This window comes from Rattus rattus, chromosome 3 (assembly GCF_011064425.1).
Source record: "Rattus rattus isolate New Zealand chromosome 3, Rrattus_CSIRO_v1, whole genome shotgun sequence".
Lineage (NCBI taxonomy): Eukaryota > Metazoa > Chordata > Mammalia > Rodentia > Muridae > Rattus > Rattus rattus.
The window spans coordinates 89,927,419-89,946,588 of NC_046156.1; the positions used below are offsets into that span (position 1 = coordinate 89,927,419).

Below are 19,170 nucleotides of genomic sequence, written 5' to 3' on the forward strand. Positions count from 1 at the left end.
GGCTGGAATTCGTATGGATGTCCAAGGACCATGCGGCTGCTGGAGGCCATGTTGAGTCCATGCAACACAATTGAGCTTGGTGTATTTTGGCGGAGCGTGGGCATAAGGGTGGGAGAGTGGACTTGGGGGGAATGGGAAGTGAGTGTGATTGGGGTGCATTGTATAAAATTCTCAAATAATACAAATATTATGTTGGGGGAAAAAAGAAAATGTTTCACAGACTTGATTACAGGCCAATATGATAGAGCCATTTCTTTTTTCAATTGAGGTTCCCTCTTCTCCAGTAACCTGGTTGTGTGTCAAACTGACAAAAAAAAAAACAAAAAAAAACCAAAAACCAAATCAGCACAAACATGAAAAATCCAAGTACGCACAGCTGGGGCTGTTAAATGTGGCTGCTTATACGGAAGCCCTGAGCCGGCTCTGAAAACCATCATAAGGCAGCTCACAACTGCCTGAAACTGCAGGTCCATGACATTCAGTGTCTGCCTCTGTCCCCCAAGAAGGCCTGTAACTTATGTGTACATCCCTCCGTCCTCTGTGCACATAAGAAAGACTTTGAAGAAATAAGATATGGCCATATGTGGTAGCATGCTCTTTTAATCCTAGCAGAGGCAGATGGATCTTTGTGAGGTTGAAGCCAGTCTTGTTACATAGCAAGTTCCAGGACAGCCAGGGCTACATAGTGAGTCCCTAACTTAAAAAAAAAAAAAAAAGAGAGAGAGATGAAAAGAGACATCACAATGGGTAACACAGAAACTGATAATTTCCTGAACCCACATGCTTTCCCAAGGCTGAACCATGTTGTAGAGGAAACCCAAAGAGAATAATAACAGGTAATGAAACTCAATCTGTGATTTAAAAAACAAGTCTCCCACCAAAGAAAAGCACAGGGCAAGATACCTGCATTGCTTATTCTACCAAACATTTAAAGAATAACCTATGTCAGGTTCTTCTTACACTACTCCACAAAATTCAGTACAAGCGCATCTCTCCAAACAGAGCCACCGATGCCAGTCTTATTCCACTGTTAGCACAACCACACAAGAACATCTCAGTTGTAAGGTTGATAGTCCTGATGAACATAGATACAAAAGTCCTCAACAAAACATTAGCAAAATTAAAAGGTTATTATCATTATCCACGATAGTTAAACATATATACGTCCACAAACAAAATAAAGCACGCCATCAAAACGGAGGACAAAAGCTATTTGATCACCTCTATTCATGAATAATACCTTTGACTAAATTCAACACTCAACACTGAACAATTTAGGCATAGAAGGAGCATACGTAAACTTCAACAGAATACAATATGCAACATCTAATCTTGTACTGCATAAGGAAAAGCTGAGAGTATTCTCTCATAATATCCAGAGCAAGACCAGCAGTTGTACAATGCTGAAAGCTCCAGGCAGAGCAATCGAGCAAAGGAGAGAGAAGAAGGCATCTGAACTGGAAATGAGGATGGGAAAGTGGCGCTATTTGCAGACGGCATGCTCTTACCTAGAGAAAAACTCGGACTCCACCAAACACCTATAGGGATTAATACACAAATTTAGGAAAGTTGCAGGATACAAAACGTAAAAATTAGCATTGTTAAATACCAATAGCAAATTATCTAAAATAGAAACCAAGAAAGCAATTCCACTTTTCCAGTAACCATAAAACATTAAATGAATGGGAGTACGTCTAACAAAAAGGATGAAAGTTCTCTACATGAAATTAGATAAAACTGAATTTAAAAATCAAAGAGAACACACAATAAATTGAAATACATTCTGTATTTATAGATTGGATGAATCAATACTTTTAAAATGTACATTTTGCCAAAAGTTGTTTATAGAGTTATAATCCCTACTAAAGACATTCTTCAGAGAATCAGGGAGAACAATCCTGAAAGTTCTCTGGACCACATGCATATGTGCATATGCACACACACACACAGCACACACACACACACACACACACACACACACACACACTAATGCACATACGCAGCACACACACATACTTGCACCTACAAGAGCATTAATAAACAAGTGTTTACCAAAGAAAAACAGCAGAGAGAATATGCTAAATAATTTCAAAATAAGCTGCAAAGTTATAATAATCAAACAGCAGGAAGCTGGCAGAGACGGACACAACCAGCATTAGAATAGAACAGGGAATGTGCATGTGGATCCACACTGTACTCATGGGCTTTTAACAAACACTCAGCATTCAAGGAGGAAAGACAGTCATTTGATAAACAATGATCAAAAAAATTGAGTAGACAGAGAATGAAATGAGATCCCATAACTGACCAGCTGCAAAATCAAACAAAGTGAATTAAAGGCTCAAAGGTAAGGACTGGAAAAATGAAGCTACTGGGAGAAGTTATGGAGGAGACTAGGGCATCTGAATGGGCACAGTCTTTTTAGAGAAGACCTAAAAATCACGGTAAACAAAAACATAAATCGACAAATGGGATTATGACAAAGCAAAGACCTTGTGCAGAGCAAAGGAAGCAGCCATCGAGCTGAAGCAGCAAGCTGCACCATGGGAGGCCATACTGGTAAACCACACAGCTGATAAGGAGTCAACATCCAGATATAAGAAATTTAAGTAACAAAAACCTGATATGACGTACAGTAAACATCTCTGAAGAGAAGACAAGCAAATGACTCAACAGGTATGTGCAAAGTGCTCAATACCACCAATCACTAGGAAGTTCAGATCAAAGCTTATATGAGTTATACCACTTTATCCCAGTAAGAGTGGCTACTCCAAAGCGAGAAGTGCTGCAGAAAGGAGAAAAGGGAGCCCTTTCTTACTGTTGTTGGGAATGTAAATTAGTGTAGCCATTTTGGAGAACAAGATGTAAGGTCCTTTACAAACTAAAAATAGAACTACCATATGGCCCAGCAATCTCACTGCTGGGTATGTATCAAAGGGGGTGGGGAATCGTATGTCAGAGAGACATCTGCACTCCCATGTGCACTGCAGCAATAGCCAAGAAATGGAAAGAAGCTAGTACCCATCACGTGAATACAGAAAAGGTTGGTAAAACACAATGGCATACTATGGCAATTACAAAGAATGGACTCCTGCCATTTGTGACAATGGTTAGAACTGGAGAGCATTGTGTTAAGTGAAATAAGCCAGGCACACAAAGACAAGCAAGCGCTGCATGACTCGTGCATCTGTGGTTTGCAAGGAGCTGATCTCATAAGGTTTAAGGATAGAATACTGGCTCCAGAGGAGGGAGAGGCTGGGAGTAGAGAGAGGTGAAGCACTGCTCAGTGATGACTGACGACAGTAGAGTAAGGAGGTCTGGTGGTCTAATGTTAACTGTGTGGCACACTTCCAAAAGTTCGAAGAAGGTATTCTGAATAGTTTCATCACAAGGACATGATAAATGTTTGAAGAAATTGCTGTGTTTAACCTAGCCACATATCTAAAATCAAAGTTAAAAGGGTAAGTGGGATCTGATCTAATATCACGGTCTTGCTATCCACATGTAGTTGGAGAGGGTTATAATTTCCCGAGGTGTGATTTCCCTCTTTTAAGCCAGCCTCAGGTTCAGTTGTAAAGCTGTCAGTATTGCCAACACACAAGCATCACTACTGCAGTTTTTCACTTGTGAAAGCTGGTCCTGGGGATGGGGGTGGGGGCTTTTAACTCAGTTCTGGCTGGCTCCCCACCCCCCAGGTCTGTGTTCAAAGTGCATAGTGTCTTTAGTAACTAAAACTTCTGGGGAAGCAACCAAGCACAACAGCCTATATTGTTCGGGGGACTCTCTTGGGCTCCCCTGGCCAACATCTTGAAAGGAGGTTTCTCACATCAGGTACTGGGCTGGGGGATGTTATTAGATTAGATAATCTATGGCTCTTGGAAGGAGTCTTATCATCCCAAGGCGTATAACTTCACTTAACTACATATATAGGTATTCACATATATGTATTATATGTGACTTTAGGTAAATATAAAGCAATGATTCTCTATATGGTTTTCAAGCATCCTAAGCATTATTTAACCCCCCACTCCCTTTCTACTTCCACTCTCCTAAACCAATATAATTCCTAGCTTTATTCTAAATATTTATCCTTATGTCCACAAATGATGTAACTCACACCTCTTGAAGAAGTTTCTCTTTGAAGCGGAAGGAGACATTACAAAAAACCATAACTAGCCAAAAATGAAAACTGTAGATTGCTGTCTGTAAACAGGTGGGGTAGGTGAAAGACAGGCTAGAGCCTGTGATTGGACAGTAGAAAAGGAGCACCGCTGAGAGTTTTTGAGAGGCAGGATAGATGGGGAGAGGAAGAGGAAGGAAGATGGGGGAAGAGAAGGACAACCCAGATCCATGTGGCTTTAAATAGTCACAGGTAGCTATGAATATCATTTAAGGGATAGATTATTACAGGACAATTTGTCGAATCTAAGTGGGCAGTTTATATCGATATCAATTGGCTCTGAATTGTTTGTTTTGGCATTTTGTGGGTTGAGAATTTACTGATATAAATCTGATAAATTACAAGCCTCTAGTTTTGATTTTACCAGGTTACAAGTATTTGTGACAGCTAACTGCGAGCTGGGAGGTCACTGCATGGGGTTAGCCATGAAGACAGTGAGACCGCTGGGGCCAGAGAGTAGGTGCTGCTAGCAAGGTATGGTGCATCCATTTTTAATATTTAATGCAACAGCAAATGACTGACTGTGGGTTACCCAGCCACTACTGATACATTTAACAGCACAACTCCTGCACCAAAGGTGCAGGGGAGGGGCAGAGGACCAGGAAGTCTGTTGTGAGATTATGCCTTCTAGTTATAGGGAAGCTACACCCATACATCTAAACAACATGACTGCCTAATGGAACTTGAACAATTCCAACGCTAGTTGACAACCCAATATAGATGGAGTGTATGTGTGGGGGGAAGGGATTTCATAAGGCCCCACTCCTATATGAAAAGCTACAAGCATTTGACAATTGATGAGAGAATTAGTTTCCCTAGGAAACTAGATATATAGATATAGATATACAGATATAGATATAGATATACAGATATAGACATAGATATACAGATATAGATATACAGATATATAGATATAGATATACAGATATAGATATAGCTAGAGATAGAGATAGAGATAGAGATATATAGATATAATGGTTAAGAGAAGGAGTCCATGTATTGGGAGAGAAGCCATAGCATGGATAGGAAGGAGGAAAGGGGGATGATGTGAGAGTCTCCATAGACTATTTCCTCAGTAAAACAGACATTTTCCCTGACCTAATGCCAAAAGCCCCATTTTTATGATTTAAGTCACCATTCTGAAATTTATAAGAACTTAATTTGTGTTTTCAAAGTGAAACGAGATAGATGTGGTGGTTTGGAAAAAATGACCCCCGTTGCGCCACAGGGAGGGGCACAGCCTTGTGGGAGTGGGTAGAGCTTTGTTGGAGGAAGTGTGTCACAGTGGGGGTGGGCTTTGAGGTCTCCTATGCTAAAGCTACTCCCAGGGTGGCAAGTTGTCTTCTTCCACCTGTGGATCAAGATGTAAATCTCTCAGCCCCTCCTCCAGCACCACGCCCGCTTGCACTGTTCGTGTTTTCCTCCATGATAATAATGGATCTCTGAACTGTAATCCAGCCTAAATTAAATGTTTTCCTTTGTAAGAGTTGCTGTGGTCATGGTGTATTTTCACAGCAATAAAAACCCTAACTAAGACAAGTTGGCAACCAGGAGTGAGGTATTACTGTGCTAGGCCTAACTGTGCTTTTGTTTGAAGGATTGTGGACTCTGGAACTTTGGGCTTTTAGAAAAGTAGTTGAACACAAGTAGGGTTAATGGGTAATCATGGAAGAAACATGGAGGACAGTGGTGCTGACGGTGATTTCAACTGCAGGGGCCTGGCTCAAGAGGTTCCTAAGGAAAAGAATATTTCTATGTGTTCTGTGTGTCCTAAAGATTATTCTTACAATGTTTTGGCTAACAATGTGGCTGCTTTTTGCTCTTGTTTGAAAAATCTGCCCGAGGCTGAAGTGAAGAGTTTTGTATTAATTCTGTTGGCAGAGGAAATCTCAAAACCACCCAGTATTGACTCTGAGGTGTGTTTTTTAGTGTTTACTTTTATGAATATCTATAATGGAAAGGAACAAGCTGAACAATGAAAACTACAAAATGGAGGAAAAGGGTACTAGGAAGTGCAATGGAACTAAATCCTATGTTCAAGGGGATAAACAGATTAAACAAAAACCTGTCATTAAATGGAATAAAGGGAGTGGTGACCTCAGGGCAAGATCCTACCCAGCTAGGCTTCCAACTTATGAAAAAGAACTAAAGAATACTATAGTGGTATATGCCTTTAGCCCCAATACTCTGGAGACAGAGACAAGCAGTACTCTGGAGTTCAAGGCCAGCCTGTTCTACAATAGCCAAGCTTAGGCAGTGAAGTTAACCACTGAAAACAAAAATTAGCGAAGATATAATTGAATGAGGGGCCATGTTCCAGCCTCAGCGAGCAGCAGAACTTGGCAGTTTCAGCCATGTGGTTCTGGCTTTAGAGACAGGGATAGAAGAAAGACTTTATAGTGTCCAGGCATGTGTCAGATGTGCTCCTGCATGGAGGCCTAGAGAGGCCATTCTGTGCAGCTGTGAAGGTGAAGCCTGAATTGCCTCGGAGACCCAGAGAGGTTAGAGATCCCAGAGTCATGCTACCTGCTGGGAAAAGCTGGTAGCAGGATGTGGAGCCAGCCCAAGAGAGAGAAGTGGGCTGCAGTCAGCAAAGATCAAAGGAGTTGGGGATCTGAAGAGCGCTTTGACATCAGACATGGAGATGCAGAGTTTGGAGTTTGCTCAGCTGGGTTTTGGTCTTGCTTGGTCTAGCATTCCCTCAGTATACTATAATGCATATCCTGTGCCACTGCATGTTGGAAGTATGCTTTTCATTTTGATTTTACAGGGGATTACTGTATTGTATGAGATTGTATGAGTCTCAGAAGAGACTTTGAACTTTGGACTTTTAAATAGTGCTGATACTATGATAGAACATTCGGACTTTAGAAGTTGAACTAAATAAATTTCACATTATGATATGGCTATAAGCCTATGGGAAGAATGGAACGGAATGTGGTGGCTTGAGTAAAAACAGCCCACATAGATCCATACTGAGTGGCACTATTAGGAGGTGTGGCCTTACTGGAGGAAGTGCATCACTAGAGGGTGTGCTTTAAGGTCTCAGAAACCCAGGCTCAGTGACTATCACTTCCTGCCGCCTGTTGATCCAGATGTAGCACTCTCAGCTACTTCTCTAGCACCATGCCTGCCTGCACGCTGCCATGCTTCCGGCCATGCTTCCTGCCATGATGATAATGGACTAAACCTATTACCTAAACTGTAAGCCAGCCCCAATGAAATATTTTCCTTTGTAAGAGTTGCCATGGTCATGGTGTCTCTTCACAGCAACAGCACACTAAGACAATAGGTCACCTAACCATGTGCTAGCTATCATCTTGGAGCCTCAATTCCAGCCCCACGTCAGCCTTCACTAGCTCCCTACATCCTCCATTTTCACCCACTGTTGCCATGCTCTGCTTCAGGTGGGAGCAGGACTTGTACTAGGACACCAGTACCCAGCCAAGACTCTATTCTTATGCTCTCACAGTGCCATGTCTGAGGGAGTGTGACATTAAATAAAAATAAAACCTACTATAACAGGTTGAGGGGCAGACTGTCACAGGAAAAACCTTCCGGTTTCTGAATAAAAGGTCCTACATTTTTATTTTGCACTTTGCCCTTAAAGTTATGTAGTAGGCTGGCATGTAGAATCTGTATGTTAATTTTATCTGTATAAAGTAACTTTGATTATATGCAATTAGAGAGGCTACCAAAAAAAATCTCTAGCAAACTGAGAAAAACGTAGGCTGTGTCAAGAGGATATCATGCTCAAGTGTGCCTTGCTCTTCGCATTGTTTGAAATGAATTCAAGACAGTAATTTTGGTCTTAATTAAATATAATTAAATATGCATCATAGAATTTTAATAGGAACAACTAGAATAATAGAAATGAAATAAATTGCTAGTGAAAAAAATTTACCAAGAAAATACATAAAACTCCAACAATCCTCTCCCTAAAAGGACAATAATGAACAGAAAAAGAGGGAGAGTAGAAAGATTCAAATAACAACAATAATAATGGTAAAAGGAGAGAGAAAGCAATACAAACTAAATAATCAACTGTAGTTCTGTGTTCTTCACACAAAATGCCCTGAAACAAGTGCAGGTAAAGGTGGAGGTGAAATGTGTGGGGAGAATGTGAACCGTGTTGCCAGGCAGACAGACTTTTACAATTAAGTCAATCTCTGGGGCTAAACTGATAATCGGCTTATTTTACTATGAGTATTTTAAACTTGTTTTTTCACCTTAAAATAGCTTCAAAATAAAGAAATTAGCATAGCTCTAAAGCAAAACTAACAACTCTACACTACTGTGGACAGAGTCAACACAGCTCCTTTAGTTAAATCATTCCAGGACTGCACTGCTGCAAAGAACCACGGAAACACAGACTGCGCAAGTGCAGACTGCAGTAGGCGTGAGCTTCCAGGAGCTGTAATGGAGCGAGGGAGGGTCTCATACGGGGATCATGTAGGGAGGAGAGAAATGCAAATAAGAAGGCTGACTTGAGGTTAGTATATAGACCCTTGTATGCAAATTATGGAAAATTTCATAATTATTTCCTTGTTCATATGACACTGACTACATACTAGGCCCAAAAATAAATTTCATCAAATGTAAAAATTGGCAACCATTTTAGTATAACTTGTACTGTCTAATACCATAGAGTATTAGATATTTAAATACGGCTGAGATGTGCTGTGTGACAGACATGTGAGATTTGAACATCAATAATCTAAAATACCTACAACAACCTTTAGAGTCTGCATATTTATTTTTTATTTTGAATATTATAAAAACAGCAAAAAAGCACATATTAAAACTGAACAGATCTACTGGGAAAATAAAGAACTACATCTTATAACCTGAAAAAAATAAAAAAAAAAAAAAACCAAAACTGAGCAGAGCCACCCAAAGCCTCAATGAACTTCTCTACTGTTACAGCTGCCATTGGGAACAGAAGCTGAGGGGCCTCACACAGGACTTTATATATGTTGTCACTATATAATATACTTTTATGTATTTAACCACTACCAGAAATTTAAAAACCCATGTAAGAGTTATTACTAGAAAAACAATTTGCTTTACATACTCTTTCATAACTCTTGTTCATTGTCTGCAAAGATTACACATTTGATGTGTGTTGTAGATATATAAGGTTAAATAAAATAAATTTAAAATGTTATCATTAAATTTTATTTCATCTATTTATTTTGTTATTAATATGGCAACTAATTTTTAAATGCATATACCTTAAATTATATTCCTAATAAGATACGCTCTACATTCTGTAGAAACAAATATAGTTACAAAGTATAAATAAGATACTGTGTACTTGAAAAAAATTTTAAATGTTTCTGAATAAGCTATAGGTCAAACTAAAAATCATAATTAGTATTTAGATATACTTAGAACTAAACAACAATGAAAGTTCTGCATACATCAATACCTGTGAGGGAAAGATGGACCAGATTGGATAAATCGTGGTGTCCCTCAGGTTACAGTACAGATCAGGAAACAGAAGGGCCTTTACATACTATGCCTAAATCTCTGGACCTGAACACTGAACAATGCAAGTTCGGGATGTGCACTGGGCATTAAACCACAATTCCACATATGCTAAGGCAGTGCTGTCCCCTGAGCTGTATCCCTGGCTCCATGAATCTATTTCTATGAAGATAAGTCACATATAAAGTCTAGCATCTTTAGGGCTAGAAACTTAATTAATTAAAAATTTCAGAAAAGCAGGGCATAACAGGCTTGCAGGTTTGAAAATGTTCTTTATCAATTTGAGGGTGTTCCTTTCTACCCTAGTTTGCTGAGAAGATTACCACAGCCTTAGACCAGATGGGCTCGTGCAGAAGCACAAGGGGCTGACAGGGAGGTTCTCCGTTCCGGATTGAGAGGTTGGTGGTGATGTTCATTAAGGTATCTACAGGTCTTTTAAGACCCTGAGAAGAAAAGGAAATCACTGACAGAGCCGGAGCACAGAGGGGGAGGATGTGGGGATGAGGAGAATTCCAGGTCAAGACCAAGGTGCTGTCTGAGCAGGTCCTGCACAGAGGGCATCACTGCTCTCTCTGGACACAGTTCCTTTACAGGCAAGTCAGTCAGTACAGCTGTGATTTAAAGTCTAGAGAATTAAAAAAGAACGTCATCTTTGGTGAGAGGCAGAGGTGCTGGCTCTGATTGCTTGCATAGCTATCTCTGCTGGAGCAGAGGAAGTAAAGCAAAATGGGTGAGTTCAGAGTGGCAAGGAGGGGTGACAAAAGGAAACACACGGGTGTGGTGTTCCTCCTGGACATTTCTTAGCTGCAGACTCACCTTCTAATTTGATTGAGGTGCTGGCAATTCCTAAATTTTATCTGCAGCTCAGATAAATTTGAGTCTGACTCATGGACCCAGCTTTCCACCTGACTGCTGTTTTATTGAAGTAATTCCTCAAGCCTTACACCTGGAACTTCATGTCTTACAATACAAATGCTTATTTTTTGCTCACGGAACGTGCTATCTGCTGTTCTCCTCCACAGGAATTGTTTCAGGAGCAACTTTACCTAAGGATGGTGCTTTATGACAGACAGAAAAGATAAATGATCAAAATGGACATTTGAAAACTTCTGTTCACAGTTCAATGTCAAGTAACCGAGTCTGGTAAGAACTGGGTATAAACAGCATAGCCATTTCCCCACCCCCACTTCCGTCTCTTCTACTGTTTCTTGTATTGTCTCCAGTGAAGCTACAGTGTGTTTGCTGTTGATTGTCCATTTTTAGAATACATCTATGCTCTCTTTTGTTCTAGCATCTTTAATTCAGCACAATTCTTTTTAAATGTATCTATTCTGCACGGTGCATCATTAGTCTATTTTTTTTTTCTGAGTAGTGTTCCATTGTACAAATGCAACCAGAACCGTTCTCTAGTCATCTACTGATGGATACATAGATTGAGCCACAGACTTTGACTACCACAGACAAAGCCACTCTACCTATGAATGTCTGCATGTTTCCTGTCTCTTGGGTAAGTGTACAGAAATGCAATGTCACATTTCCTTGTGTGCTCACTGGCCTTGTTTGGTAAAATGTCTGCACAAATCTTTTGCTTACTGGTTGCTTAAGTTTCTAAAACTGAGTTTCTAATATTCTTTTTGCATTCTGGAAACAAATCCTTTATTCAATATGTCTTTTGCAAATATGTTACTTTAAGCTATGAGTTGCCTTTTAGGTCTCTTAGTTTTCTAGTGAATATGTTATTAATAGTGGTTAAGTCATTTGAACTTCTAATAAGGTAGAAGAACTGTAAGATAGCATGTTTGTTTCCTTCGCCACTCAATATATGGCTATTTATTTAATCAACAGTACACAAGTATACTTTTTAAGTAATACTATTCAACTAGGTAAAACCCTAAAATCATATTATAGTAAATTTGATCAAGAAAATGAGAAATAAAGAATCACTTTCATTAAAATGGCACTGAATATCAAAAGGGTCAGGATCATAGAGAAGACATGTCTGTCCATGTGTTCACTAAAAGTGGCCAAATGGGTCTTTCTGCCACCTTGGCACCTGTGGAGGTCTGCTGGGAACAGGACTACTGAAAAAATAAATAAAAAGCAAGTATGTCTGGAGCACGAAGCTCTTCTTAAAATTGAAGGAGTTTATGCCTGAGATGAAACCGAGTCCTACTTAGGCAAGAAATGTGCTTATGTGTATAAAGCAAAAAACAATATAGTGACTCCTGGGGGCAAACCAAACAAAACCAGAGTGATCTGGGGAAAAGTAACTTGGGCCCATGGAAACAGTGGCATGGTTCATGCCAAATTCCGAAGCAACGGTCCTGCAAAGGCCATTGGACACAGAATCTGTGTGATGCTGTACCCATCCCGGACCCAAACTAATGGAGAGTAAATAAATAAAAATGGATTTGTTTTAAAAAAAAAAAAAGTGAAAGTGACCAGATGGAAGAGTTCTGGCAGTCTGGTACAATTTCCTTCTTCTCTTTTGTTTTGTATTCATTTTTCACATATATGTAGTTTTATTTATGTGTACATGTGTGTCTGTGTGTGGATTTATATATTTGAGTACTGGTGCCTGCAGAGGTCAAAAGAAGGCACAGAATGCCCTGGAGCTTGAGTTACAGGGAGTTGTACACTGCTCAACATGGGTAGTGGGAACTAAATTCTGGTCTTCTGAAACAGCAGAGACTGCTGAACTATCTCTTCAGCCCCCACACTTTATTTCTAAAATCAGGTTTTCTCTTTGAACAGGTTTAGTTGGTTAAGAAATTCCAATGAACATTTCTAGATAGTGCCCATGCATAACACTAGATGTAACCTCTACTACAAAGGGGATGGTACTTGTTAGGTGCAAAGGAAATGCCACTTCTTCAAACTCCAAAAAGCAGAAGGGACATATGGTTACCAGCAGTACCTATCAGTGTACCAAAATGCATGCTGACCTCCAGGCCCCTACAGCATCACAAGTATCACAAGTACATGTTATACATTCCAAAGTCCATAAGCGCTAACATCCTAGCTCTTACCTCCTTCCTACCCTAAACTCCCCAGTTCATAGGTTTTCTTTCCAGCATCAACTTATTCTCCTTATAACCTAGCTATTTTGGCCATGCTTGCTCTGTGTCTCCCTCTCTTTGTCTCCTCTGTCTCTCCCAGTTTCCTCTCTCTTTGTCTTGCCTTACTCTCCCTTTCTCTATGTCTCCATGGCCCTCCCTCTGCTCCGGCTTCTCTCATGGTTAAGTCTACTCTGCTGACCATGTTCAGTCTACATCTTTCTCTCTCTGTTCTGGATTCTTCCAAATGCCTCTGCCTCTGCCCCTCTGCCCCTCTGCCCCTCTGCCCCTCTGCCCCTCTGCCCCTCTGCCCCTCTGCCTCTCTCTGCCTCTCTCTGCCTCTCTCTGCCCCTCTTTCTTTGCCTCTGCCTCTCTTTGCCTCTGCCCTGCCTCCTTCCCCCCAGCCCCCCCTCTAACAAAATCCCTTCCCTTTTCCAAACCATGAAGCAGTCTTGTCATCAGTTTATAGTACTGAGTATCTGAGATGTCTAGATTCCAACCTCCCTCAAACCAGTTTTAATAAAATACATTCCATATTCAGTCTCCTCATGAACAAAACACTGCTCATTACAACAAAGCCTTCAGGTTTGGTAGGCTATAGCAGCTGAAATCGGACCAGGTTCAAAAAAGCTTTAAAAAGTAAACAAGATGTACTAAATTTACAAGGAATTGGGAAGTCTGTTGGGACAGTCGAACAAAGAACAAGGAGTTTTAAGTAAACTCTTAACCTATGAATTTACAACTGTGAGGGAAATTTTATTTGAACCTGTGCTCACTGGAATAAAGACCTTTCTACCTCTGATTCCTGAGTCTCTGTTACTGGCTCTAAGGAAGAAGTCTTTATTGGGATAAAGAGAGAAGGCATATATGTGGCATTCTAGGAACTCCCTTGATTAGAATAGAATTTGTAAAGAATAGTGTGTATAATGGTGATCAATTCTGACTCCCCAAATGAGCCACACTCAGGCAGTATACCCATGGAAGGACTTGCACACTAAGGTTACAACACAGTGAAAAGAGAAAGCATTCTTGTATAGAAACAAGTTAAAAGGACCAACTCTGACCACAGTTAGTTAGAAACCTAGAGGAGTTGGGGAAGAGAATAATATCAGTTATAAAGGTCCATCCGTCTCTCAAAAGCTAAAGCTGCACTCATGTAGATACCAAACCTCTTCAGAACTGGTTCCAGAGATGACGATGTTTTAGTTAGAGGAAACACCACAGATTTAAGTCTTAAACCTGAGTTCACTAAGAATCACATAACGGAGATTTCCATCAGAATCTTGCTCAGCCATTGTACTCCCAGCTCCTATTTTCAGCAAGTCAGAAGCCCTAAAAAAACTAGGAGGAGCTTCCCAGTTTCAAATCCTGTAATCAGCGGTTTGATGGAGATGAAATACACCCTCATCCAGTTAGCAGAGACCGAGCTGCCTAGCAGTACCGAGTGCCTGCTGTGTGTCAGGAGCTGCTCGCCTTTGGTGCAATGGCTCTTATCACACCTTAGAAGTATGTTTATACAATTCCCCCAATGTCAGAAGAAATGAAGGCCAGAGAGCAAATCCCTGAGGTGATACGATTCACAAGTGGCCGAGCTAGTGCGAGCCTGTGCCGGTGTGGAGTTTCTGCAGTGTGTCATGTTGTCTTCTGCAAGCTTCTCAAATGGAGCTGTGGCCGTCTCTACCACTCTACCCTTCAAGCTCTCCAGATTTTTTTTTAAATTAACATTTTCAGAGTTGACACAATAGGCAAATTAGGATATACTTGCAATTAAGGATATTTATTTTAAAAGCTAACTTTTAAATTCTCGGCCTCAAGAGAAAATGAGACTCTAATTTCTTATATAAATGCAAAATTTTAGATTCCCTTAATTACAGTTAAAAATGTAACTGCAAACAAACGTCAAACCAGAATGCCAAAACAACAGCTTTAAGTCCCGTTTCACAAGTTGTTCTTTTAGAGATGTCTTCACATTGTCAATCAAAGAGATAATTTTGATTTTGCCACAGCTCCTGCCTCCATTAAAAACAGCACCTGTTCGATGGCACAAGAAGCTGGGCAAGTGTGTGGTTCTCGAAGCTGTTGATGAATAGGAAACCAGAGAGAATGGTGGGTATGGGGAGAGAGTTTTGTTATATTATTGAAGACAGTATTAAGCCCGTCCTCTGGTAATGCTATACTCTGATAATGACATCAAAATGGAATGACTCCAAGGATTAATTGTTACATAATCAGATAATACTGAATTCAACAGATGTTTGCTGAGTATCTACATGGTGACAACAAGCTATAAAAATGATGCTTTGAGGAGTTAGTGCTCCAAAAACAAACCAACAAACAACAACAAAACCCCAAACCATGAACACACACACACACACACCCCAAACGCAATAAATAAAAATTTTAAATTATATAATGACAAACAGCCAATCAATCATCAGCTTCATATGCATAAAGAATAATAAAAAAGTAAAAGTCAGTCCCACTGACAACACCTTCAGATTGCCAGGCCTTTACTAACCATCTTCTGGCCTTCTTCTGTCTGTGTAAAGCTTGTATTATTCTAGAATGTAAAAATTAGATCAATATGTATAAAAGAAATGTTCTCTTCATCCCTATTTAAAAAAAATCAAAGGGAAAACTCAAATTTTGTGCTATATGTTAGACGTACAATTAAAACAAAGGATGAATGAAGACATTCTAGGCAAATTAAAAAAGAAAGCAGAGCTGGAATGTCATTACAGAAAACGCTAATTCCAAGGCAAATGACCTGAACAAAGTATCATGAGAGTCTGGGCCTGATGCTTTCAGTCCCAGTGACGCTGCCTTTACGGAAACCTCGGAAGGACAGCTAGAGAGGAACCATTAAAAAGGAGGAGTGGTAAAAAGCCAACAAACATTTTTATGTTAAAAACAGACTCCACCAATGTTTGATAACATTATAAATGTTCACAAATGATCAAATGCTGAGTAAAATTCTGAGAGCCGTGCGACCTGAACCCCATCTTGCTTTGTCCAACTGAAGGCTTCATACAGCAGTTACCAGGCCGAGCCTCTGCTTGATCACTTACAAGTGTGGTAATGAAGTTCAATAACTTGCGTGTGAAATGTGTCTTAGGCCCTGAATTTAATGTCATTGCAACATCCATGTTGGGGTTTAAATGTATAGTGAATACTTATCTAAAGGTAGCATTTTAAGGAATTATTCTCGACTGCACCTTTCATTTTTCAGTGTTACAATTTCTTCCTGTGTCTGAAGCAGGAGCGTTTTGGTCATCTCTAGTTCATTTTCGGCAAGGTTGATTCTTCGCTTTATATCTTCCTCTTGTCTCCCTTTTGTAGTCAGCTCTTCCTGTACGGTTTTATATAGATGTTGGCAAGTAATTAAAGAGTCTTCTTTTTCTTTAAGTAGCCTTTTGTGCCTAAAAGGAATAAAAAATAAAAAAAATATCTCAAACATGCATTAGATACTATGATTTCATAGTTATAGTATGATTTTATATTTTATAGAACTTTCATTTGAAGTTTGATCATAGTATAACTAAAAAAAAACAAACAAAGATGCTAAGAACATGGCTAATTCTGTGATGCTCTCCCCATCATGATAGCTAATCTTCACTGCCAATGTGGCTGGACTGACTCACCATGGGCTCTGCATGTGTCTATGAAGGTGTTCCTGAAAGGTTTTAAGCAAGGAGGGAAGATACATAGAGAACACTATGAACATAGGCAACACCATTCCATGACCTAGGGTCCAGGCTGAAAAATAAAAAGGAATCTGAGTTCCCATAATTCCCTGCTCTCTATTTTCTGACTGTGTAAGCTGTAACTAGTTGCTTATGCTATTGCTACCATGTCTTCCCTGTCATAATGAGCCCTGGCTTCTGAAAAATGAGCTCAAGCAAACCCTTGCATCCTTAAGTTACCTTTTTAAAGGTGACATGTGACGTGGTACTGTAGGGTTTGGTGTTGTCTTGGTGGGTTTGAGTTGTTCTGGTTAGATTTTACCTTGCTACAATTCTGTTCCTCCTGTTTGGAATGGGAATACTTACTCTGTTCATGACAATGGGGAAAGGAACAGAAAATTGGATTCAAAGAGTGAGATAAACTGAGCGTGTGGATCTTAGGGTTGGGGACAGGTTTGTGGAAAGAATGAGAAAGAGTCTGGAAGTTAGGGCAAGAGAAACCTGTGAGTGCTGTAAGCAAGATGTAACGAGCCACTCTAGCAGAAAACAAAACTCTCAAAATGCAGAGAGAAATGCAGACAGTGGAACCTTGGATCATGAGCTCTCAGAGAAGAACAAGGAATGGGCCATTCATGTAAGATTCTGGAAAAGAACACAGTTTCCCTCATGTCCCAAGAACTTGAAGGAGGCCAGATTCAAAACCAAAGACTCATTTGGTTGAGAAAATGTGAGGGCAGAAGAAGAGTCAGGCTGTGCCATGGTCACTGTTCACTGTGACAAGGAATGACAAGCCAAGCAGAACGACATAAAAAACGTGTGCTTTTGTGAAGGACTGTCAGTTTAAAGTTGCTGGCAAGGCAACGGCAGACACAATAGTTGTAACTGTTAGAGATTCAGACCATTCAAGACAAGCCTCAAACTATACTCATGGGAAAATGGGACTGGTGCCCCCAGCACCCACATCATAGGTGTCAAATGGTGAAAATGCATATTCACTTAGAAGAGAAGCTGGACTGAAAAGGCCCCTGAAGGGATTCCCAGTTTGAAAACAATAAGTTTGGAAAACACTTTCTCAGATTCGGACATGTGATAAAGAGAGTTGGCAGCAGAACTAGGCAGTGCCATCTACCTGGTACTGGGCTTATAGGCACGCAAAATACAAGGGTTCTCGGGAGGTCTTGGAGGCTTTCACCAAGAGACTCTGGGCAAAGCTGTGAAGGTGAAGCCTATGTTGCCATGGAGATTGCATGGTATTAGAGAGGCCAGGATCCTAGGGTGCCTGCTGAGGAAGCTGCAACCTGGAAGGAGAAAGGTTACATGTACTGTAGGAGGTAGGCTTGAAGGGACGGGTGCTATGGAAGGCCAGATCATTCTATCACAAGCCCTGCATGCGTGACGTGGTACTGTAGGATGTGGTGTTGTCTTGGTGGGTTTGAGTTACTTTAGTTAGGTTTTACCTTGCTGCAATTCTGTTCCTCCCCCTTTGGAATGTGAATGCTTACACTGTGGTGTTATATATTAGAAGCGTGCAAATTGGTTTCTTATTTTATAATTGCTTTCTTAACCAGACTAACTGCCTTAAGTCTCACAAGATTTTGGATTTTGGGAAAGTCTTGGGATTTTTAAAGACTATGGGTATGCATCCCAAGATGAAAAAGTGACTTCAGGGGACAGGGTGGAATGCTAAGCTGTAACAGTAATGCATTTGGAGGTCAAGTTAGCACAGGGCAGAGCTGCTTCTGTGCATCTTCAGGTCAGGTTGGCAGGACTTAGTCATCATGGAAAGACTTCTTTAGGGTATCTATAAGGCTGTTCTGGGAAAGGTTTAATAGAGGAGGAAGAACTACTCCAGCACTATCACAGCACATGCTGAGAGAGAAGGAGAAGCAAACAGAGCACCAGCATTTATGTTTCCTGACTACGTGACTATTCACTTCATGTGTCCGCCATCCTATGGACTGATACTTTTCCTTCTTAATCTGTGAACCAAAAACAAACTCATCTCCCCTTAAGTTGCTTTTGTCACCGCAACGAAAAAGGTAGCAATGCCACTGTAGGCGGAGACAGAAGCAAGGAACAACTGTGAAGTATTAGGGGTACAATTAGGCATTACATATGCAAGAAAATAGCACGCACATTCTTAATAAGATGATCTTTAAAATATGGCTTAAGTATAGTTATTTAAATGTTTATTAAAAGTTTTCAGTATATACCTTGACTCAGAGATAATGGACTCAAACTTCAGTTTTCTAAGTTCTCTTTCACAGTTATTAGCATCATTAGATTTTTTCCTAAGGCAAAGGATTTTGAAGTAGTTAAAATTCATTATTTCAAAATTAAATATTTTCCACATCTTAAAATATTCACATTGTTATTATTTAAAGATGCACTTATTCAAGTCAACACCTGCCAGGTGAGTCATATTTAATTAATAAGGGTATGCTCTTTGAACATAATCAAACAAACTCCACAAAAAACAAGTGAGATCCCACCTTATAGTTTGGGGAACTGACCAAAAGTGGGGAGATTCCAGAGGGAAAATGACCTTGGGATGAAGTGACACTATAGAATCCAGTTGTTTCTTTGGACATCATTTTAAGCCTGGGGACTGTCTCAGTAAGAACCATGCAGGGGAATTAAAACTCTAGCAGAAAATGCTAGTCTTTTTGGCTCTAAGAACCAGAGAAAAAGGTTTCAAGCAACCTCAACTGCTGGGAAGAGAAGGGTTAAACCTGACTAGGACATAGCTTAGGAGGGAGCC

The 19,170-nt window shown here is 40.2% G+C and overlaps 1 protein-coding gene across 1 annotated transcript in view; it reads right to left on the reverse strand.

Moving 5' to 3' along the window:
- Positions 1-19,170, reverse strand: part of Lekr1 (leucine, glutamate and lysine rich 1) — a 162,831-nt gene that overhangs the window by 33,240 nt on the left and 110,421 nt on the right. The window contains exons 8-9 of the mRNA XM_032898288.1: positions 18,623-18,700; positions 15,942-16,145 (exon numbers count right to left, since the gene is read on the reverse strand). Coding sequence (XP_032754179.1) covers positions 15,942-16,145; positions 18,623-18,700 — 282 coding nt within the window. The remainder of the gene's footprint in view (positions 1-15,941; positions 16,146-18,622; positions 18,701-19,170) is intronic.